Below are 24312 nucleotides of genomic sequence, written 5' to 3' on the forward strand. Positions count from 1 at the left end.
TTTTACTGTCAACATCGAAGTTGAAATATTTTACATAATAGCGTTCGAAATGACAATCACATTCCTAAACATCAGTGTAAATGTTGAGCCCGCTTTTGAGGGAATATGGGGATATTTTAGGCTTTAAATTTTAGGAGGTTCTTCTTTAGCAAAAGAAACTATATTTGCTTGAATCATTTAATAAAAGTAAAGAGTCACAGAAAAATTAAAAATAAAAAACAGAGAGAAAATATAGATCATCAGACGATGATAAGTCGGAGAGAAATTCTTCTAAGATACTCAACTAATTCTAGGTAAGGTTGAAAGCTTTTGGATAGCCTCACGCAGTTTTTCTTATCGACTTTTCTGACCTTGTCGCTCTATAAATATTCGCATGGGCGCCCACGAGGGGGAAGGGGTGGCAGGGGTTTGCCAGCCCCCCCCCCCCCTCTAGCTGAATGACGCTGCTTTTTTTTTTAGATTTCTATTATACAGCATTGGAAGTTGCCGATTTGACCAGGTAAGCCCCCCCCCCCCTAAAATTCAGCTTATGGGCACCCATGAATATTCGTATAGTACCAATGACTTTAATTACATAAATTTCCCTTTCAGTTTTCTCTCTTGTGTTAGAAAACAAGAGGCAAGATGGCAAATCAACCTTCCTTTAAACGAGAAGAGGTCTACTCGAGGACTTCCAATTACAACAAATTAATAAGGGGAACTTACATCCAAGATCTTTTTTTGGATTTGCATCATTCAGAATCAGGTCAATAATCTTCTGGGCTTTTTTGTCCTTTGTAACAATTACTCCTAGCTGCGATATTGGGTTTTGATCAAAGTACCTGTCAACAAAGCGTTCCAGAAGCTGTAAGAGAAAAAACAACTGACCACTTTGATAAACATTATAAAAAATATGTTATATCCTATAACAAATAAATGAATTATTAAGTAATATACAAGTGCATACAAAAAATACCTTGACCTTGAAGAGATTGCAACTGATTCTACCTCCACCAATGGACTGGTGAAAAATTCCTTTTGACTACTTATGGCCTTTTGGTCATGGGACAGAAAGTCATTCTTGAACAATTATAAAATACAAGATAGTATTGCTTTCATTTATAGTCTTTAAAAAAATTCAATCTTTCTGGGTAGCTGGAAAAAAATCCTTTTTTTGTTTAACATATTTCGAGATAGATTCCTTTTTAATTCTTTGGTATTAAAATATATCTTTGGTAAATCTTTTAGGATAAAAATAATGGGTCTTTTCATTTACATTCTTACAAATTCATACTTTATACCAAAAAACCTGATTTAAAAGTTTCATGTCAATCTCTACTTCAAACGACCAATATCCATACCATTAATTTTACGTGACGAGTGACATCCTTCTAAACGGGTATATGATTATCTGAAAATCTAATCTTTAGTGCCCAAGATAGACAAGGACCCTTGTTTGCATTATCTTTTTCCTCCTTTTACATCTATTAATTGGAAAAAAACTTTTCGAGCCCTTTTCGAAGTTTCTACGACGACTCCTTCGATACGAAGTGCCAGGGTATGGAGAGAAAAAAAAAACAAAACACATTGTGCCCACATCGTTCTTTATTTAGGCAGAAAACCAATTGGCTAAACAAAACATTCAACTTGAGCAAGATATCTAGTCTTCAGTAAAGTGCGAATGACACTCTCGTCTTTTGGGGTGTGGGAGGGACTGCAAATCACCCTTATTCTAGGTAATTTCACTTTTATTAATGCATTATTTGTGGAAAAAAATCCAAATTGATTGTTTTTTTTTATATACGAGGGTTGCTACTTATGTTTCTGGCCTGTGCAGGAATGTTGCCTGATCCAATCTGAGCTTTTTTTTTATAAAAATCGAAATTCTTTAGCTTAACCGAATTCTGACCGTTAACCTTTCTCTCATTATAGCCCCTGAAAGCGGGATTGAACAACATTTTTGTAGAGCTTACTGTTAGAGATAAGGTAAGTCAGATGGGTACCCAAAACAATCCGTTTTTCTCTGGAAAAATATCTCCTCCTCCTTCTTTCGGAGCGTCAAAACTTAAGAACCATAATAACTTCAGAACTGTAGCTTCCAAAGTTCCAATAATTTCAACTTAGTTTGCAGACTTATCTCCCTATTCTTCCAAACTTTTTTCAACTGCCAAAAAATACCCTGAGCCATATCTACCTACTAACTGCTTTTACTATCTTCACTACACCCACAGTCTTGACTAATAATACTACCTAAGTAAGCGAAACTGTCCACTTGATCGATCTTCTTGTTACCCAGCATCACCACTTTACCTTCACTTATTCCTAGCCTTAGCGACCTCGTCATCTTAATGTTAATTTTCAAACCTATTCTTGCCCCCTGAACTGTCAAAACCTCAGAAAACTACCCAGTCTATCCTCGTCAGGGCATATATATATATATATATATATATATATATATATATATATATATATATATATATATATATATATATATATATATATATATATATATATATATATATATATATATATATATATATATATATATATATATATATATATATATATATATATATATATATATATATATATATATATATATATATATATATATATATACATATATATATATATATATATATATATATATACGTATATATATATATATATATACATACACACACACGCACACACATATATATATATATATATATATATATATATATATAACCGTTCACTATGATAAGTTTACTACCTGAAAAAAATAATTAACCATGGCTAATAACAATAAAAAAATCCCTGCCATTCTGTTTCCTTCAAGCAGCATATCCCTCATCTTTCCTTGAGAAGAAGAGGGTACATTTTCACTGAAACGGAACCAGGCTTTCACGGTGGTTCAATGGATTTTCTGCAGCGTAATCTCTGAATCGGCTTGACACTCAAGGTTAAGAAATCAATCAACCTACAACAACACTGATTTTCCATTTAGATTTTCTTCAATTCAGGGATTTAATGAAGAAAGAATCTGTTTGAGGGAAAAGAGAAAGTTCTGAGCTCGTTAGCTCAGGGTACATGTTAAATTTACACCGAAAAATTACCACTTTTTGTTACATGTTTCTTTTTGTTACATATCTAAACTTTTTATGATTTAATTCCATTGTTCAAGGAAATTTTCCAGTATTATGAAACTTCAAAAATTTCCCCCTTTACGCCAGAAAAGCAGGTAAGGTCTAAGGAAAAAAAACCACTTCTTGTTTTTGTAGTCATTCTGGGTCAATTTTTCCGTCTTCCTGACCTATTCGTGTTTATGCCGTCTGGCTATGTTCAACAAAATGCAAGACCCTATGAAGTAAATTTTATGGCTGATACACAAAAAAAGAATTTCTCAAGAGATCCTTCCTATCTGACGTTCATGATAAGTCAGACCAGAAGCGAGTTAAAGAGAAGTCTAAAAATTATTTATTTGTAAAAGCAAAGCCCAAAATGAGACAAAAAAATATAGAAGAAACAGTACAAAATGTGCACGCGCTCCTTAATTCATGCAATCTATTTTAAGGGCTACGTAAGGACGAACAAGGTATACCAGGCTTTTTGCATTGTTTCTGACCAATGTACGAGGTGGAAAAAAAAATTCGGGGATGGAATTTTAGTGGGGCTGCATAGCATACAAAATGGTTTTCTTAGGCGGTATTCAACATTAAACAAAATGTAGTCAGCAGATATATGTGGAATATTGTTGAAATGCTGATCAGAAATAAGAGTTACAGGAATTGATCAAAAATCAATTGATACCTTGGGCTGTATTCATAGTTTTCGCGGGCCAAAGGTTCTACTTAATAGAATTAAAGCTTGTGTATACTTAAAGGTTATTTCACTGATCAAAACGAGCTCAATTCGTTCGTTTTTATCATTTCACCAATCTTGCGAAAGACAAAGATCGTGTAATAGGAATTATAAACTTTTCTGCACTGATGAGCATTCTATAGCTTAATTCCTGAAGAAGAAAAAACGAAATTTCACTAACCTTGGTAGTACAACGAAGGCGAGTTGGCTTTAACTCCTGTTCAAACATACAATCAGAGGCATCAATAACGATATATAAGTGCCTCATAATACCAAGCCGAACATTTCCAACTTTCCGAAGAAGGGCTTGTCTCCGACTCGCCTTTGCAGCAAGTTCAATTGAAGATGTCTCAAGAGCCCCTTCTTGGGTTTCCTGAAGAGCTTCCCTGAAAAGTCAAGCCGCACATTAGATATTAAATCCTTGGCCGAACAGTTAGCTGTTTTTTATATCAGGTTTGGCATTTTCACACTCAAAGTTAAAATAGCACATTTTATTGGACAAATACAGGCAAAGACATATTACAAGAGTATTTTTTTGTAATTTCGTTCCACAAAAAAAAAAAAAACAGGATGAATCAATTATTTCCTAACAGTGTTGCTACTCAGTTTGGAAATGTAAAATTCCTATTCTGTGGATAAATGTGCAAGAGACATTTTGAAATCCTTTTTCACAAGTTAAAATGTTAAAAGAATTATTAGTCCGAAGCACACTGCTTGGATAAATAAGCACTGGACTATTTGGCTTACCAGAGTCTGCTAATAATCATAGGAATAAAATAAACACACACAAAACTTTTTCAAAGCCAGTGATGATTTGACTTTCATCAAGGTTTTGTTGATGATTGCCAAATTGATTTTAGCCTAGGATTAACAAATCTCAAGATCTATAAATTTGGAGATGAAAATAACAAATGATACAGTCGTCAGGTAACTGAGCCTTTTCTTGCGTTAAAAAGTTTATAAGAGCCGCAATATTAACTCCAATTTCTTTATTGTAGATATATTTCTAAGAATAGGATATTTTTTCGTGAGTGGAGAGCAGATTTTAGAGATGTAATCAATAAACTTAACATTACATTTATTGATAAACTCAAACTCATTTATTGATAAAAAATTTAATTAATAAACTCAACTCATTTATTGCAACAAAGTCAAAGCGCCAAATTCAAAAATTACACCCAGCTTAAGTAGACCCTGTAATTGTTAAATACAAATGTATTTTCTGTAAATCATTTATAAAATACGTAAATCAACCTTACCAACGTAAAGCTCTGTTATCTTTATTTATGCAAAGTCAGGCAAAATAGTGCATCGCTTCTTCAATTTTTTTTCTCGCCATTAGATTTCAGCCCAATGTTGTTGTTTTTTTTACATGTTCCGTGATCTTGAGTAGAGAAGGCAGAAATGGGTTGAACTCAGAACTGTGACACCCCCTTCCTTCTTATTTTCGACGTAACACCTTTAATTAGGTATTCTTTTCTTAGACCACACTGCCGTTCTATGACGAACAAATAAACGCTCAAATGGGGATAAATTTATTTATTTAGACAGTGAAAAACAGATAAGGTCGCTGTATATGTGATCGAAATATCTGGACTTTCGTACCTGTTTTCACTGTCTAAATAAATGGATTTATCCCCATTTGAACGTTTATTTGTTCATCATAGAAAGGCAGTGTGGTCTAAGAAAAGGATACCTAATTTAAGGTGTAACGTCAAAAATACGTCGTATATATGGGGAAATGAGACCAACCAAGAAAAACAACTATAAACTTAATATTTCGTTTGCAATTAGAAGACACGGAAGGCTTTGCCACCTTCATTGAAAATTTGCTTTACATTTGGGCAAGATTAAAGAAGGAAATTTACATCAAGACTTTGAATGAACTTTGTCATTGAACTCTCTCTCTCTCTGAAAAAAATCTAGTGAATAATCTGGAAGTTCACTATTTTGCGAATGACCCGAAAAATTATTTATTTTGTTTTGTATAAATATATTGGAACGTTTATTTGTTCCCCTTCCTTCTACACCAAGTGGACGAAACGCTGACAGCACAAAAAATCTTACTTGTTACCATTGAAAGTTTCGCATCTTTAAAACCCCTAATCATTTTTTGCAGCCATTGTCAAGTTCTATTTTAGAAGCTCTAAAACCAAAGAATAGAAAGCAGAGTCTTTCATTTTCTTGGTGATAAAATTTAAAGAGGCAACTGTGGTGGAGACCCTTAGTGTCAGCAGCTGAAGGCCTGGAATCCAACATCTCCACATGTAATTTGACAATATATAATAACAAGAAGATTGATCAAGTGGACAGCTTCACTTACATAGGTAGCATTATTAGTTGACAGTGGGTGCAATGAAGATTAAAAGTAGAATAGCCAAGGCCTAGGGTGTTTTTCACACTGGAAAAAAGTTGGGAAAAATTGGAAGATAATTCTGCAAACCAAGATTTGAATATTGGAAGCTACAACGATGACACTGAGGTATGGTTCTGAAACATGGACGCTCCGAAAGACGGATGAGGATTTTCTAGACGTTTTCTAGTGGAATTGCCTACGGATTGTTTTGGGTAGCCAACTGACTGACCGTATTTCAAACACTAAGCTGTGCGACAAATATTGTTCGATCCCGCTTTCTAGGGCTAAAATGAAAGAAAAGTTGAGATGACTAGGACACGTTCGGTGGATGAAGGATGACAGATTGCCAAAGATTATCCTTGTTGGTCAACCATCTAGGGCCAAACGAAAAGTTAGTCATCCCCGAATGAGGTGGGAGGATGTGGTAGAGAATGATTTAAGAGAAATGGGAACTTCTTGGGAGGATGTAAAGAAGGAGGCGTTGAATAGATTGGGATGGAGGAATGTACGTAGTTGTCTTGGCTCAGGCGGCTTGGTGCTGCAGTGAGTTCTTGGCCGTAGTAGTATATGTGTTAGGAAAGTCACAAGACTTGATGTGAACCAGTGGTATATTATGATGTAACACGACCATCTAATGCCCTCCTTGATCTATGGTTCTGAAGCTATATACTATCTTCTTCATTGTTACAATACTCACCAAAATGACTAGAAATGCATTTAAAACATTGCTCAGGCCACTTCTGCACGAAATTTGCTTTACAGAGCTTAGAGCATTTGATATTATAATACCAGAGATATGCAGTTACCAGTATCTTGCAAACCGTTCTTTTGGGGACGTCAACTAGGGTAAAAAAAGGGGGTGTGGGGTAAAGCGCGCTTTTATGCCCAAATTGTTCAAGTTTTCATGGGTGATCTTACGGAATAATCTTTGAAGCAAATCCCCCCTCGTTGTATGCAGACATATACAAAAATGATGGGTATAAACCTCAAGCTAGTTATCAGAAAAACAAAACACACATACACAAAGCATAAAAATACATACCATGTCTTTTCATATCCACTTTGCCATCTATAGCCACTTTCTTCTTCATCCATTCTTACCTCTGGTTGTATCTAACGTGTAGAAATTAAATAAACTAGAAAGAAAGAATAAAGCAAAAGCTAAATTAAAGATACCCGTTATTGTTAAAGCACAGGTTAGTCTAACTGTAATATTTTAATGCTAGTATTAACCAAAATCCTACCCAAGATATGTTGAGAAGTAAAACTTTGTATAAATTAAAACGAGTACACATTGTTTGAAATGTTCATGCTTTAGTTCTAAACTTCCGAAGTAAAATTAAATATCTGCATACAGATCAATTGTTGTTGCTCATGTTTCGTAATACCAATTAACCACACTTTTGGGTTTAACCTAGTGACCAAATTTCTGGAAATTTATTGCATTGTCTGATAAGAGGTTCTCCACATAACTCTAGACTTGGTCTATTTATCTCCATATCAGATTCACTTACTTCACTTTCTTGTTTATTTGTCCTTTTTTTTAATTTAGGTGATAGTGTTTTATTAAATCAACTTATTAAATAAGAATCAACGAATTCTGCAAGGTGTGATATTAACCAAAATCCTACCCAAGATATGTTGAGAAGTAAAACTTTGTATAAATTAAAACGAGTACACATTGTTTGAAATGTTCATGCTTTAGTTCTAAACTTCCGAAGTAAAATTAAATATCTGCATACAGATCAATTGTTGTTGCTCATGTTTCGTAATACCAATTAACCACACTTTTGGGTTTAACCTAGTGACCAAATTTCTGGAAATTTATTGCATTGTCTGATAAGAGGTTCTCCACATAACTCTAGACTTGGTCTATTTATCTCCATATCAGATTCACTTACTTCACTTTCTTGTTTATTTGTCCTTTTTTTTAATTTAGGTGATAGTGTTTTATTAAATCAACTTATTAAATAAGAATCAACGAATTCTGCAAGGTGTGATATCAACACCAATGGATCAAACTATAAGTAAGGAACAACACAGCTCAATAGTAACCAAAACTCTAAAAAACGGAATTTTTTATACCAATAGATATATCAAAAGAATTGGATTTTTTATGCTGATTACAAATATATATGTTTCATTAATTTTAGTGTTACCCATCAAAGGCTAAGAGCCTGAGAAGACTTGCCATATTTTCAAAAAAGGAGGAAAACACCACTTAAAAATTGAAGAATCTTAATGAAAAACACACTATCAGATTCAGATTATCACAGAGCCCTACTCTAAAGGTTTGAAGCTACTATCAGCAAAAATGTGAAATTTTGTATTTTTTGCCAGAAGAAAGATCATGGATGCATTTTTTTAGGGGTAATCGTATCGAACCAGTGGCCCTAGAATATTAGTAGACCCAAATATAGGGGTAAAGGTACCGATGATTCGACAGTTTTTGTAAAAAACCAGTTTTTCTACTCTAGAAGTCTTAATTTAAAGACTTTCGGTTTGAAAAGGGTTTCAGTATGTAGGAAAAACATCTAGGAATCTAACTGTTTGATGAGAAGTTTGAAGTTTTGTCTGGAAAGGGTACAAAACTCCAATTTTCCAAAATTAGAGTATTTTCACCTACAAATTCGACATAACAAAAAAGTTACCTGTTTTCATCACATGTCGGAACCCAATTTGACACCCCTCTAAATACTTTGGAACTACTTGTGGGCAGAACCTGGTGTATTTGACACGTATATTCTTCTTTCTCTGTTTTTCTCCAACTTCATTTAATCTATACAAGTATAAAAGACTATGCAAAAAGTAGAAGTAATAAAACTAACAAAATCGTTTCAAGTATGTAGTATTTGGTATAACAAAATCGGTACAACAAATTTTAATATACATTATTAAATACAAATAGTATTTAGTATAACAAATTTAGTACAGCAAAATTGTTTCACTAGCATTTTGGAAGGGATAGGGTCTAGGAAAATGGGAGTGGATTTCAAGAAATTTAAGAAGTTTGTTTGATTTAGTGGATTTTATTTTCATATGCAGATTCTTAGTTTCGTCCAAAACATAGGCCTACGCGTCATTTCGTATAAGATTTTGTATTCGATAAAATTTGTATCTTTTATTCGGATGAAGGATAAATAAGGGTATAATCTAAAAAAATCTGGGGGGGGGGGGGGCAAAATCCGGTCTGGGGGGGCAACTGCCCCCCTCCCCTGCCCCATAGCAATTTACGCCCCTGCATGGTATGAGGCCAAGTGGCAGTTCCTCAGATGATGGAAAAATCCAGTGTCTGTAAGTAAAACTTCAAAGTTTGAAAAAAACACCTTTTGTTTAAATGTTCTTTCATCTGAAATATTATTAGAAATAATAATCATCAAAATCTCTCGTTGCACAGAAATCACCTGTAAATTCGACAGCTATGGTGCCTATGGTTTCATCTGTGAATCCTGGAATTTCGACACCTATTATTTCTCATTTGTTTTACATGTTCAGTGAAGTTTTGACAAAGTCACCTATATTTCGACACGGCCTTTTGCTGTATATCCAAAATTTCGACAAGGTTACTTCAAGATATTCACCAAAGAAATAAATCCCTTGATAGAAGCCGATATTTATACTTGAATGCGACTGAAGGAAAATTTTTAGTCCGCCTGGTATTCCACTACATCGAACAAGAATTTTCGACACTTGGAACCTAGTTTCGACATTGCAATTTCCGTCGCCATTTTCATTTAATTTTATCAAGAAAAAGCTAATGTGGCTACATTTCCGAGAAGATCAAATATATCTCAACACATTGGCGCTTACAACAACTTTTTCTTGCAATAAATAACCAAGTAATGACATTTTGAACATTACATGCCTGAAAAATTGTCAGGAGATCCTTTTGTATCAAAAACAGGAAACTGACCGAATTGACTGTACTTTACTTATCTGTGTGTACTAGATATAGTGTCCACGTTTCGCACCGTCGAAATATAACGACGGCTCCAAGAGAAGGCGCTCTAAGTCACGGCTAAGCAGAGCTATCCCGTTTTGAAGGAAAATTTCGACAGTGGTTCCGAAATTGCACTGTCGAATCATCGGTGCCTTTACCCTAGTTGTGACATTTATTTTCGTCAATTTTTCCTATTAATTCCATCCAATGTTTTATTAGTATTTTTTTTTCCCCAGAGGCACTTCATATGGAAGGGATGGCCTTATAAACTTCGGAGGCTCTTTCGATTGAAAATTGGAAGTTCTAGAACTCTTTTAAGAGTCAAAAGTGATCAGTGGGCATCTCCTCCCCCGCCCCCCCCCCACACACACACCCTCTTTTCCCCAAATACATCTAGTAAAATTTTGAGATAGAAATTTTTTTTAATACTCCAACAATCAGACAACAGAACTTTGGGGTAAAAAAAAACCCCAGAGCATGGAAAAAGGGTTGTGACTTATGCCCGGGGGCACATATGGTTTTATGGGAGAGGTGGTTGCATAGATTTTGGAGGGGACTCAAATGATCAGACACTGAAAGTTCTAATTTCATTTTTAAGAGTCAAAAGGGACTGGATGGCAACTAGCCCTCCCCTGCCGTCTTTTCCCCAAATCCACCAGATCAAATTTTTTAGATAGCCATTTTGTTAAAATAAGTTCAAAAATCAGATAAAAAACTCTGGGGTCGACACAACCCCCAAGAACCTGCGGGCAAGTGTTATAAGTTATGTCCTTGGGGCATAAAAGATTTTTAATGCGAGGTTTTTGAAATAGTTCAAAGATCAGATAAGCCCGACCCCCACCCCCACTAAAAAAAAAAATTGAACAATATTTTATTCCAAATCTTAAGGAAGCTAACCCCTTATTCAAGATTCATAAATATTAGAACGAGGGAAACTTAAGTTGAATATGCAAGTCAAGCTTGAAACAAACAGAAATCCCCACAAACAAGAGTTTGGGTACTGTCTCTATCTCTCACTGAAAAGCCTAATACGTACTGTGTCATTGGCGCTTTACTGAAAACGAATTATATTACAAATATTTTCTTTTGTACTTATTACAACACTGAAAAAAAAACATGAAAATTGCAGTAAAATTAAATTTTGAACTGATAAGCTTTCAACAATTAATATATATCTAATATTCAATTTAATTTTATTAGTTCTTTCCAAGACTGTTCAAGACAAATAGTTTCACTGCAAACAAGAGTTTGGATACTGTCCCCTTCCCTAACTGTAAAAGTCTAAAGCCTACTGCATCATTGGCGTTTTACTGAAAACAAATTATTATTATTCATTTATTGCCCGTCAAAAAAAAAAGGTACATAGACAGAGTAATCGCTAAAGTAACAAAAAGAATGAGAGAAAAAAAAAAACACACACACACACACACATCGAAAATTACATTAATACAAACTATTGATAACAAATTGATGACCATGAATGATTAAACTTACTTTGAAAATGGGATAGAGATTTATTAATGCTAATATTAGGGTCAGATAGCTTATACAAATGAATAATTTTACTGTTTCTTGTCCAAGGGGGCAAATGTAGAAGATACTTAGCAAATCTGAAGAAGGTTGATCGTAGGTGCTTTTTATCTGTAACTGTAAAGAATTTCCAGAAAGGAGCAATGTAAAGCAGATGTGGAAGGGCTGTGGCGTTGTAAATGGATGCTAGAAGGTAACGGTTGAAACGCAGTTTGCCTTTTACGATTCCAGCGTAAGAAATGCTAATTTTACGCTCAACATGAGAAATATTACAAATACTTTTTTTCCAAGTTATTACAGCATTGAAAATGAAAATTTCATTGAAATAAAATCTTGAAATGATGATCTTTCAACAATTAATATCATTGTGTATCAAATATTCAGTTTGATTTTATTTGTACTTTCAAAGACTGTTCAAGACACATATAGTTTTCAGTAAAGCGCCATGACGCAGTAGGTTTTAGAATTTTACAGTGAGAGAAGGAGGCGATACCCAGACTCTTGTTTGTAGCGATTTTTGTTTGTTTCAAGCTTTATTTGAATATTCAACTTAAGTTTCCCTCGTTTTAAGATTAATTTTTATTAATTTATATTAGTACCTATTGTAGGTTTTTTTGCTATGGTTTTTTATTTAATTTTGTTGGTTTGGGTTTTCAGTTTTGCTTCAACAGCAAAATATTTGTGTTCGTTTTAAGCTTGAGTTGTCCATTTAATTTAAGCTTTACTCGTTTTAAGATTTATTTACTCATTTATAATAGTACCTGTTGTATGTTTTTTGCTATGATTGTTTATATAATTTCTGTTTGTTGTGGGTTTCATTTATTCTTTAATAGTGAGTTCTGGCTTATTGTAGGTTTTTATTTCTTCTGATCTAAAGTTTAATATGGCCTTTACTTTCTTTGAAAAAAAAATTTTTGGAAAGTTTTCCTCAATTAAATTCAGAAACAGGCCAATAACTTTTTGTCTGATCAGCTTGAAGATTATATCCTGAAGTCCTTGAGCTAAGAGGACACTAATCAGTGGCGTCATTTTATTCTGAGCTAGGGGGGGGCTAAAAAACCTCTGTGGCTCAAAGTTGTTGAAGATCAACTGTTTCTTCACAGTGGTTAGCACAGGTCTCTCCCAAAATCGACTAATAATAGTAGGAACCAATTTAAAAGTGTTTAATGAATACAGAGAGAATTTAAGTTGGAAAGTAATTTACAGTTTTATTGCAACATTGTGAGCGCTCAAGGTCTCATTTTTCCAAAAATATCAACCATAGCATTGAAATCCAACAATTTCACAAAAGCCTTTTCACTAAATATCAACATCAGATCACTGAGCCTTCTGTCGCTGTTGATCTTAAATAGATTTTAATCAGGCCTAGTGTAGAAAAGAATCTCTCATTACTAGCCATTGTGATAGACAGAGTAATGAAGATTTGCATATTGCTTTCAGACAATCACGAAGTTCAAAGAAATCTTTTGACTTATTGGCTAATGAGTCTATATATCTTCTTATGAGATCCATTTTCAAGGCAAGCAGAGTTGTGTCAATAAAAAACTGTTTTTAATATGCTGCTACACTACCTAGTCGGCTAGTATTGATGAAGTGCGGCGAATCGACATCTAACACACAGATTAACTCTAACGGGGGAAGAGCATTCATGGAGCGGCTTTCAAATTTGAAGCACAATCTCTCTGTCACGAGAAAATTATCCCTTTTTAAAACAATTTTAGTTGATTCTTTCACTTCAGCAAGATTGCTTTTTCCCAAAGTCCACACTGTTACAAAATCGCATAAGCAGTAAGCTACTTTCTGTGCATGCTTTGGTGTTTTACAGAATCAGAATTCTGAGAATTTTGCACAAGGTCTTCACTGAGACTGCACTTACAAGAAAATTATTTTGCTTTATGAAAGATTTTATCAAAAACATCGTCAGTTTGCATGTCAATAATTTTATCTCGCGTACCTGCAATAAGACCTTTAGCTCTAGAGAAAACTAAGTCTATCTCCCGCAGCTACTCAGACAAAGTTTGTGGAACAAAATTTTTTCCGCTAGAAAGAGTATCAATATAAACTCAAATGTATGAAGTCTGGTTGCAAGACCGTGGGCCTGAGCTGCCGATTCTCCATGAATAGATGTTTTGGTAATTGATAAAACGGTCAAGTTACAGTTGTATCTAATCAGTACTTTGCTCACCAATCAACTTCGGTATGCCCATCTGTAGTAGATGATTTCTCCAGCTGAAGAACAGTTATACCGGAGGATTTTTGAGCATTAACAAACAGTTGGTAGCGTGTATTGCTATTCACAATAAAACAGTATATCTCTTGAAGAGTGGAGAAGAAAGATGCCATTCATCTCAAGTTCTGAATGGAATCACCCAACACAAGATTGAGTCTATGAGCATGGCAATTAATGTAAATTACATGTGGTTCCGTTTTTATAATACAAGCTTGCCCACCTGAGAAGCGGCTGCTAATGACACTGGTTTGGTATTTTCACAGAAAAATTATAAAACAACAAATTTTCACCTCCTTCTGGATGCTTAACAGTAAATTCCCCTCCCCCCCCCCCATCATATATTTTCTTGAATTAACATCAATTGACAGGTCTGAGTTTTTTTCGTTGCTCAGGTTTTTCTGTTATAGCTCTCATTTGTTATGTTTTTTCACCATTTTTATAAGTTGGTTCAACCTAAACCCCCTCCTGTCGATAAAGCCTTTTGTTTGTGAAATCGAAATATTTGGTCTTTGATTGTTGGTAAAATTTCTTTTTAACTCTCTTATTAACAAATCCTATCCATTTTCATATTTTCGTTTTGTTATGATCTTTGGTGTGTGAGATTAAGTACCGTCCTTCAAGATTTGTAATGATTCTTTGAATTGCCCTTTTATATAATTAATTTAAAAAAAAGTTTTTCCCCAAAATAAGTTTTTCAAAGAAAAGTAAAGAACTTCATTGAACAAAAAACGAACAAAAATAAAATCAAATAATCTACCAAAAATAGAACTACCAGAAATCTGCGTTAACAATTAAATTAAACCCAAAACATATAGAAATTACAATAAAGAATCGATGCAAACTCAAAACGAGAACAAAATAACATGAGTTTAGTTCGAAACCCCTATGCTTTCCCAAAGCCAGAATATAACTTATACTTCACTGAAAAAATATAAAAGTTTTTACTTTACTAACTTTAGTAAATCAAATAATATTAACATTTTGAATAACAAATATCAGTGTATGTATATTAAACTGACAATGCACATTCCATTTGTATTTTTTCAGTAAAGTGCAAATTATGTTCTGGTCTTGGGAAGGCATAGGGGTTTTGAGTCTACTCATTTGTGGTAGTTTCACGCTTGGTAGATTACTTGATTTTATTTTTGGTCATTTTTGGTTTAATTGAGTTCTTTCTGTTCTTTAAAAAACTTATCTGTGGAAAAAGTTTTTTTTTAATTTATTTCTGTCCGTTTTATGTTGACATAGTCCTTTCAATGAAAAAGAAAATAATAGTTAAAATCTTTTCTTTTTTTTAAGACTTTATAGTTTGGCCTGCTATTTGTATTCTAGAGAAAAATTTTTTGCAATTTTTTAACAACATACACCCTTTTAAAAATCTGGACACAAATAGTAGTGTTTAATTTAGTTTCATACCTGCTCTAGTTGACTTGAAATAGTAAACTTGATACCATTCACAAAATCTGTTTACTTTCTTTGATAGCTTGCATACACTTACGCTATTTTGATTTGGTTAAATTTTAAGAGAAGAAGTAGCCCCGAAAGTTTGAATATAATACCCTCAGTCGTTCTTGGGATACTGCTGAGATGCCTTATTAAGAATTAGCATTAACACAGTGCAATTTTATTTAATCTTAACTTACAACCTTTGCCCTGGGGACTCTGGGGGATTTGTCATCCTTAAATACATAATTTCCTGAACTTTCAATTACGTTGAACAAAATGGCTATCTCTAAAGTTTGATTGAATGTGTTTGGGGAAATGGTGGGCGTGAGAGGGGGGTTAATTACTCTCCACTCACTTTCGACTATTAAAAAGGGTCATTTCAATTTCCAAACAAATGAGCCCTTTTTGAAATTTTTACAACAACTTTCTATATAAACCTTATATGCCCCCAGGGCATAACTTACAACCCTTGCCCTGAGGGCTGTGAGGTAGTTGTCATCCTCTAAAACCTAATTTACAGAACTTAAAACTACGTTGAATAAAATGGCTATCTCAAAATTTTGATTGGATGTCTTTGGGGAAAAGGAGGACGTGAGAGGGGGGTTAGTTTCCCTCCAATCATTTTCGACTATTAAAAAGGCACTAGCCCTTTGAATTTCCAATCGAATGAGCCTTTTTTGAAGTTTCTACGCCAACGCCTTCTATAAAAACCTTATATGCCCCCACGGCACAACTTACAACACTTGCCCTGAAGGTTGTGGGAGAGTATCTTCCTCAAAAAAATAATTTCTATCTAGAAATCAACTACGATGGACAAAATGGCTATATCAAAATTTTGATTGGATGTGTTTCGGGAAATGGTGGGCGTGGAAGGGGTGTTAGTTGCCTTCTAATCACTTTCAACTATTATAAAGGGCACAAGCCACTACAATTTCCAATTGGATGAGCCCTTTTCGAAGTTTCTACGACAACTTCTTCGATACGAAGTGCCCTGCTCTAAAGGAAAAAAATAATAAATAATACATTGTGCCCGCATCGTTCTTATATCCCCTCAGGGCATAAATCAAAACCCTTGCCCCAAGGGTTGTGGGGGAGTTTCCTCCTTAAAAACATATTCTCTATCTGGAAATCAACTACGCTGAACAAAATGGGTATCTCAACATTTTGATTGGATGTGTTTGGGGGAATGATGGGCGAGGAGGGGGGGGGGGCTAGTTGCCCTACAATCACTTTCGACTATTAAAAATGGCATCAGCCCTTTGAATTTCCAATCGAATGACCTTTTTTTGAAGTTTCTACGACAACACCTTCTATAAAAACCTTATATCCCCCTAGAGCATAACTTACAACCCTTGTCCTGAAGGCTGTGGAGGAGTGTCCTCCTCAAAAACATAATCTCTATCTGGACATCAACTATGCTCAACAAAAAGGCTATCTCAAAATTTTGATTGGACGTGTTTCGGGAAATGGTGGGCGTGGAAGGGCTGTTAGTTGCCTTCCAATCACTTTCGACTATTAAAAAGCGCACAAGCCACTTGAATTTCCAATTGAATGAGTCCTTTTCGAAGTTTCTACGACAACTTCTTCGTTACGAAGTGCCCTGCTCTAATGGAAAAAATAATAAATGATACATTGTGCCAACATCGTTCTTATATTCCCCCAGGGCATAACTTAAAACTCTCGCCCCGAAGGTTGTGGGGGAGTGTCCTCCTCAAAAACATATTTTCTATCTGGAAATCAACTATGCTGAACAAAATAGCTATCTCAAAATTTTTATTGGATGTGTTTGGGAGAATGATAGAAGTGGGGGGGGTTAGTTGCCCTTCAATCACCTTCGACTATTAAAAAGGGCACTAGCTCTTTGAATTTCCAATCGAATGAGCGTTTTCTGAAGTTTCTACGACAACACCTTCTATAAAAACCTTATATGCCCCCAGGGCATAACTTACAACCCTTGCCCTGAAGGCTGTGGGGGAGTCTCCTCCTCAATAAAATAATTTCTATAAAAAAAATAATGACTGTCCTCAAAAACATAATTTCTTTCTGGAAATCAAATACGCTGAACAAAATGACTATCTAAAAATTTCGATTGGATGTGTTTCGGGAAACGGTGGGCGTGGAAGGGGTGTTAGTCGCCTTCCAGTCACTTTCGACTATTACAAAGGGCACAAGCCACTACAATTTCCAATTGAATAAGTCCTTTTCGAAGTTTCTATGACAACTTCTTTGATGCGAAGTGCCCTGCTCTAAAGGAAAAAAACAATAAATGATACATTGTGCCAACAACGTTCTTATATGCCCCCAGGGCATAGCTTCCAACCCGTGCCCTGAGGGATGTAGGGGAGTTCACTCGTCAAAAAGAAATTTGCAATCAGTAAATTAAGTACACCGAACAATAGTCATATCTCGAAATTTTGATTGGAGGTGTGGTGTGGAATAATGGGCGTGGGGGGGGCTAGTTACTCTCCAATCACTTTCGTCTATTCAAAAGGTTACTAGCCACTCCAATTTCCATTTGAATGAGCCCTTTTCGAAGTTTCTATGACAACTCCTTTGATACAGTGCCTGGGTATGGAGGAAAAAAAAAATACATTGTGCCCACGTCGTTCTTTACTTAAGCAGCGCTATCGCGCTGCCTATGATATATTTTTCTTGTCTTTCTTATCTTTCCTGAAATCTAAAAAGAATTAATGGTTCCTACTTTGATTTTTTTCAATATTCAAGACGGTAAATTTCCAGACAATTCCAGAAACAAAATTCCTTAAATAACCATTTCGAATGAAACTAAATTTCAAATTTAACGTGTTGACTGGAGGCAAAGAAGAAAACCACAAAGAATTTGCAAAATCCCATATGGTCTGGTGTATATTAACAATAATTAATCAAAAAAGACTTTTTTCCACAAAATAAGTTTTTCAAAGAAAAGTAAAGAACACCATTAAACCAAAAATGAGCAAAAATAAAATCAAATAATCTACCAAGCGTGAAACTACCACAAATCAGCATCGATAAATAAATGAAACCCAAAACGATCAGAATTTACTATAAATAACCGAGTCAAACTCAAAACGAGCAGAAATTAAAATGAGCAGGGCTCAAAACCCTTATGCCTTCCCAAGGTCAGAACATAATTTGCACTTTACTTAAAAAAATATAAATGTTTTTACTTTTATAACTTTAATAAATCAAATAATATTAACATTTGGATTACTAAATATCAGTATGTGTATATTAAACTGACAATGCAGATTCATTTGTATTTTTTTCAGGGCGTGGAAGGGGTGGTAGTTGCCTTCCAATCACTTTCGACTATTAAAAAGGGCACTAGCCCTTTGAATTTCCAATCAAACGAGCCTTTTTTGAAGTTTCTACAACAATGATGTCTATTAAAGCCTTATTTGCCCCCAGGGCATAACTTACAACCCTTGCCCTGAGGGCTGTGGGGGAGTATCCTCCTCAAAAACATAATTCTATGTGGAAATCAGCTATGTTGAACAAAATGGCTATCGAAAAGTTTTGAGTCAATCCGTTAGGGGCATCTATGGGCGTGGATGTTGTGTTAGTTTCCTTTCAGTCGTTTTTGACTATTAAAAAGGGCACAAGCCATTCCAATTTCCTATCGAATAAGCCCCTTTCGAAGCCCCTTTCGACAACTCCTTCGATAAGAAGTGCCCTGGTCTAAGACCAAGAAACCAAAAAAAAAAAAAATAATAATAATACATTGTGCCAAAATTGTTCTTTACTTAGGCAGCGCTATTGCGCTGCCTATAATACGTCTATGGCTGCTAAGAGCACAAAAAGTCCGCCGTTGTACAAAATAGTGTTTTATAAAGACCAGAAACAGAGAAGACCTGAGTCACACACGACTCAGAAATGATTCAGAACAGATTCACAAACAGACTCAAAGACATATAGAGTACGTAATATGCATACATAGAGGGACACGGCTGTATCCAGGACATTTTTTTGGAGGGTGTTTTAAACAAGGATTTCTTTTTTTTTGGGGGGGGGGGGGGGGGTTACACACAAAAAAAAAAATTAAAAAACACACAAAAATTTGTTTAATCATTTTAATTACGTTTTTACGAGTCATACAAACATTTCGGGAGGGGGGGGGGGTCCAAACGCCTATCCTCCCCTGGATAAAGCCTTGTAGAGGGGACCACAACTCCAGAATCTTGGTTCAGATACTTGATTGAAATGATAGTTGGTCTCCATGGCTGTAGCAACAAGGCAATAAAAATGTGTTGCAATATACGAAATAGGAATAATAAACAAATATGTTTGGCAATGACGCCCACTGTATATTGTTGTTAAGTAGAGCTATATTAGAAACGGATTTGTTTTAATTGAGAACACTTTTACTCAATTTGTTTTTTAACAGTTTAAATCAAATTGACAGAAATTGTGACAGCTAGTTTAGGCCACCTCCTAAAACCAGGGTGGGGCTATAGCCCCAGCCAGACCCCCCCCCCTAAATGACGCCCCTGACACTAATGCAATGGGGAAAATAGAAAAAGCAAGTATAGGCTCCCTGAAACAGGTCCAAGCAATAGGTTAGTTATCAACTTTTTTTCTGAGCAGATAAAAACATAAAACCACAAGTCTCTGAGCCAAGGGGACCCTAATGTAAAAAAAAACAATTCAATGTCGTGGGCCCTAGAAATGAAGCCCCAAAAAGGACATTGATTGTTTCTCATGCTGGTTTAAAACTTATATCCTTATGCCCTTGGACAATGGGGAATGCAATGAACAAGAAGAAATTTGTAAAGATTTTTTTTCACAAAAATGGAGCTAAAAACAGGGTCAAAATCTTTTTGGAGCATTATCTAAGAAGCAGCTTAGAATAAATAAGTTGAAACTTGCAGCCATGATTTGGGGGATGTTGGACTAACCAAAATGCACTATGCACATACTACTTCTTCAACTGCTGCTATACTGCTACTACTAATACTAAAGCTAATGGTATTAAGGCTAAATTTTCAGGAAAAACTGAACTAAAAAAAACTGGCACTTGTAGGTTGTCAAAAGGACTTTATCAGCAATGTCTCAGGAGCTGCTTAGTGAAATAAGTTGAAACTTTCAAAGTATGTTAAGCGGGATGTTGAAAAAATCAAAAGGCAGTATGTTCATACTGCTACTACTTTTGCTACCAAGGGTGTAGCTCCAGCATTTTTATTGGGGGGGGGGGGGAGGGACCCACGTCCAGAATCAAATAGCATGGATTACATAACTATTTTTCTCTCCAAATCATGGGGGCAAATGCCCTCTTTGCCCCCCCCCCCAAACAACGCAGCTGAGTGCTATTAATGCCACTGGGCCTTACTATTACTACAACTCCTACTGAGGCTAAGGGTATTAAGGTAAAACTTTCAGGGAACTAACTAAAAGGTGTCATGCAGATGCTGCCACTCCTTCTACTGCTATTACTATTAATACAGCTACTACTTCTTCTAAAGCTAGGGGTATTAATGTGAAAATTTCAGGGAATGTTGAACTAAATCAGAACATACTTTGTGCATGCAGGTTGTCTAAAGGATGTATCAGAAATATCTCAGGAGCAGCCTAGAGTATTAAGTTGAAACTCTCACGGTATGCTGAGGGGGGTGTGGAACTAACCAAAAGGCACTATATGCATACTACTACTACTATTTCTACAATTGCTGCTACTACTGATGCTAATGGTATTAAGGTGAAACTTTCAAGGAATGTTTAGGGTGAGTTTAAACCAAATCAAAACACACAATGTACATACATGATATCAAAAGGGTGTATCAGCAATATATCAGGAACAGCTCATAGTATTAAGTTGAAACATTCAGGATATGTTGAGGGTGTGTTGAATTAATCAAAAGGGACTATGTGCATGCTACAACTATTGCTTCTATAGTTACTCTACTACTTCAAGTTAGGGTAAGAGCATTAATGTTAATTTTTGTTAAATTTAATGTTAATTAATAGTAGCTATACTGCTACTACTAATACTAAAGCTAATGGTATTAAGGCTAAATTTTCAGGAAAAACTGAACTAAAAAAAACTGGCACTTGTAGGTTGTCAAAAGGACTTTATCAGCAATGTCTCAGGAGCTGCTTAGTGAAATAAGTTGAAACTTTCAAAGTATGTTAAGCGGGATGTTGAAAAAATCAAAAGGCAGTATGTTCATACTGCTACTACTTTTGCTACCAAGGGTGTAGCTCCAGCATTTTTATTGGGGGGGGGGGAGGGACCCACGTCCAGAATCAAAGAGCATGGATTACTTAACTATTTTTCTCTCCAAATCATGGGGGCAAATGCCCTCTTTGCCCCCCCCCCCAAACAACGCAGCTGAGTGCTATTAATGCCACTGGGCCTTACTATTACTACAACTCCTACTGAGGCTAAGGGTATTAAGGTAAAACTTTCAGGGAACTAACTAAAAGGTGTCATGCAGATGCTGCCACTCCTTCTACTGCTATTACTATTAATACAGCTACTACTTCTTCTAAAGCTAGGGGTATTAATGTGAAAATTTCAGGGAATGTTGAACTAAATCAGAACATACTTTGTGCATGCAGGTTGTCTAAAGGATGTATCAGAAATATCTCAGGAGCAGCCTAGAGTATTAAGTTGAAACTCTCACGGTATGCTGAGGGGGGTGTGGAACTAACCAAAAGGCACTATATGCATACTACTACTACTATTTCTACAATTGCTGCTACTACTGATGCTAATGGTATTAAGGTGAAACTTTCAAGGAATGTTTAGGGTGAGTTTAAACCAAATCAAAACACACAATGTACATACATGATATCAAAAGGGTGTATCAGCAATATATCAGGAACAGCTCATAGTATTAAGTTGAAACATTCAGGATATGTTGAGGGTGTGTTGAATTAATCAAAAGGGACTATGTGCATGCTACAACTATTGCTTCTATAGTTACTCTACTACTTCAAGTTAGGGTAAGAGCATTAATGTTAATTTTCCTGGAAAAGATTTAGGGGGATGTTGATCTAAATTAAAACACACTGTGTGTGCACAGGTCCTCAAAAGAAAGTATCAGCAATATCTCAGGAACAGCTTAGAGTATTAAGTTGAAAGTTTCAGGGACTGTTGAGAGGGATGTTGGACAAACCGAATGCCAGTATGCGTATACTACTGCTACTAGTACTGAGGCTAAGGATATTAAGGTGAAACTTTCAGAGAAAATTTAGGGGAATGTTGAACTAACCCAAAACACACTATGAGAGCACAGGTTGTCAAAAGAGTGCATCAGTAATATCCCAGGAACTGCTTAGGGTACTAAGTTGAAACTATCAGGGCATGTCAAGGGGGATGTTAAACTAACCAAAAGGCACTATGTGTATACTACTACAACTAGTAAAACTGCTATTATTACTACTACTACTACACCAACTGAAGCCATGGACATTAGTGTGAAACTTTCAAGCAATATTGAACTAAATTGAAACACACTATGAAGATTCAGGTTATCAAAAGGGGATAACAGCTACATCCTAGGAATAGCTTAGAGCATTAAGTTAAAACTTTTACTGCATTTTGAGTGGGATGTTGAACCAGCCAAAAGGCACTATAAGTATACTGCTATTATAATTCTACTATTACCACTAGTAGTAATACTACTACTAGGGCTAAGGACATTAAAGTGAAATTTTCAGGAAATGTCCAGGGGACTATGTCAAGGAAATGCCAAGGCACTATGTGAATACTACTACTGCTATCACAACTATTACTGCCACTGTTCCCACTACTACTGCTGCTATTGCTAAAGCTAACAGTATTAAAATAAAACTTTCATGGAGAGGTGAGGCCTCAGAATATTGCATTGGAACTTCTGATATAGTTTGCACTTTAGTGGAAATAAATACATTTCAAATATTTTCTCTGTTATAACTTATTAAGTCCAAAATCATAAAGACTTTCAGGAATAAATACCAGCAGGCTATATATTAAACTGTCAATCCATACTGATTTGTTCTTTTTAGTAATCTTTACCTTAAATTACCTTAATTTGCACTTGCCAGCAATAGGATGATCCTGTATTCACTGGTCAGTGAAGATTGTGTGCTGACTGATCAGGTGAGTCCCAAAATAATCACCAGGGCTTGTTGCACCATTCCTTGTCAACTGATGTTTTGAATGACTCAATACTGGCAGAACAGACTATTACCTGGTCTAGCAAGTTCCATAGATTCACCACCTGATTAGAAAAGAATTTGCTACATAACCTTGAGTTGGCATGCTTTTTGAAAAGTTTTTGATCATGTTCTCTTGTCCTTGAAGAGACATCTGGTTAAAAGACATTAGGATAAGTTCTTTATGGTTGAGCAGCTTGAATGCCATAATCATATCCCCTCTCTTTTGGCAACAAGTCAGTGAGGGTAAATTCAATTTTTCAAGCCAGGCAGGGCAGGGAATGTCATAGAAACCTCAGATGCTTTTAGTTGTACACCTCTGAACTGCTTCTAGAGTTTCTTGGTAAGATTGATTAATTAGGCTGGCAATGCACATGCCAAACTCTAGATAGCTTAAGGTCAAATTAAACCTTTATAGAGCTTTGAAATAACTGATGGTGAACAACTACTGAAAGTTCTCTTAAATATACCAAGAGTCTGACTGGCCTTTGCTGCCCAGTCTGGGCTTGCAAACTCAAATTCAGCTGTTCATCAAATAATAGACCCAGATCATATTCAGTACGACTACTGACAATAGGTTGCTTTGTTTTGTCCATTTACTCAATTGAGCGCTGGTGTCTTGAATATTTATTACCAAACTGGATAACCTTGCATTTCTGGACAGTGAACTTCAGCTTCCAAGTCCCTGCCCAGCAAGTAAATGAGTCTGCTTGAATGGATTCTATTTTTCCTGAACTTTCAACTGAATCAATTACCTTTGAATCATTTGCATAAAGACTTATTTTATTTTTGATGTTACAAGGTGCATCATTAATGAAAATATTAAATAAAGTTGGGCCCAAGACTTTGCTC

At 35.4% G+C, this 24312-nt stretch overlaps 1 protein-coding gene across 3 annotated transcripts in view; it reads right to left on the reverse strand.

The window, feature by feature from the left end:
• The window catches only part of LOC148951318 (general transcription factor IIH subunit 2-like), a 67797-nt gene that overhangs the window by 39323 nt on the left and 4162 nt on the right, over window positions 1–24312 (reverse strand). For 2 of the 3 annotated variants that reach the window (XM_089090801.1, XM_089090803.1), the window contains exons 2-3: window positions 7221–7314; window positions 4004–4208 (exon numbers count right to left, since the gene is read on the reverse strand). In XM_089090801.1, the coding sequence (XP_088946927.1) occupies window positions 4004–4208; window positions 7221–7273 (258 nt within the window). In that variant the 5' untranslated portion in view covers window positions 7274–7314. Of the gene's footprint in view, window positions 1–4003; window positions 4209–7220; window positions 7315–23330; window positions 23391–24312 lie in introns of those variants that run through there. The other variant, XM_089090802.1, reaches the window with a different exon arrangement.

Source organism: Artemia sp. Qi Xiang Cuo, chromosome 6 (genome assembly GCF_049724085.1).
Source record: "Artemia sp. Qi Xiang Cuo chromosome 6, ASM4972408v1, whole genome shotgun sequence".
NCBI lineage: Eukaryota > Metazoa > Arthropoda > Branchiopoda > Anostraca > Artemiidae > Artemia > Artemia sp. Qi Xiang Cuo.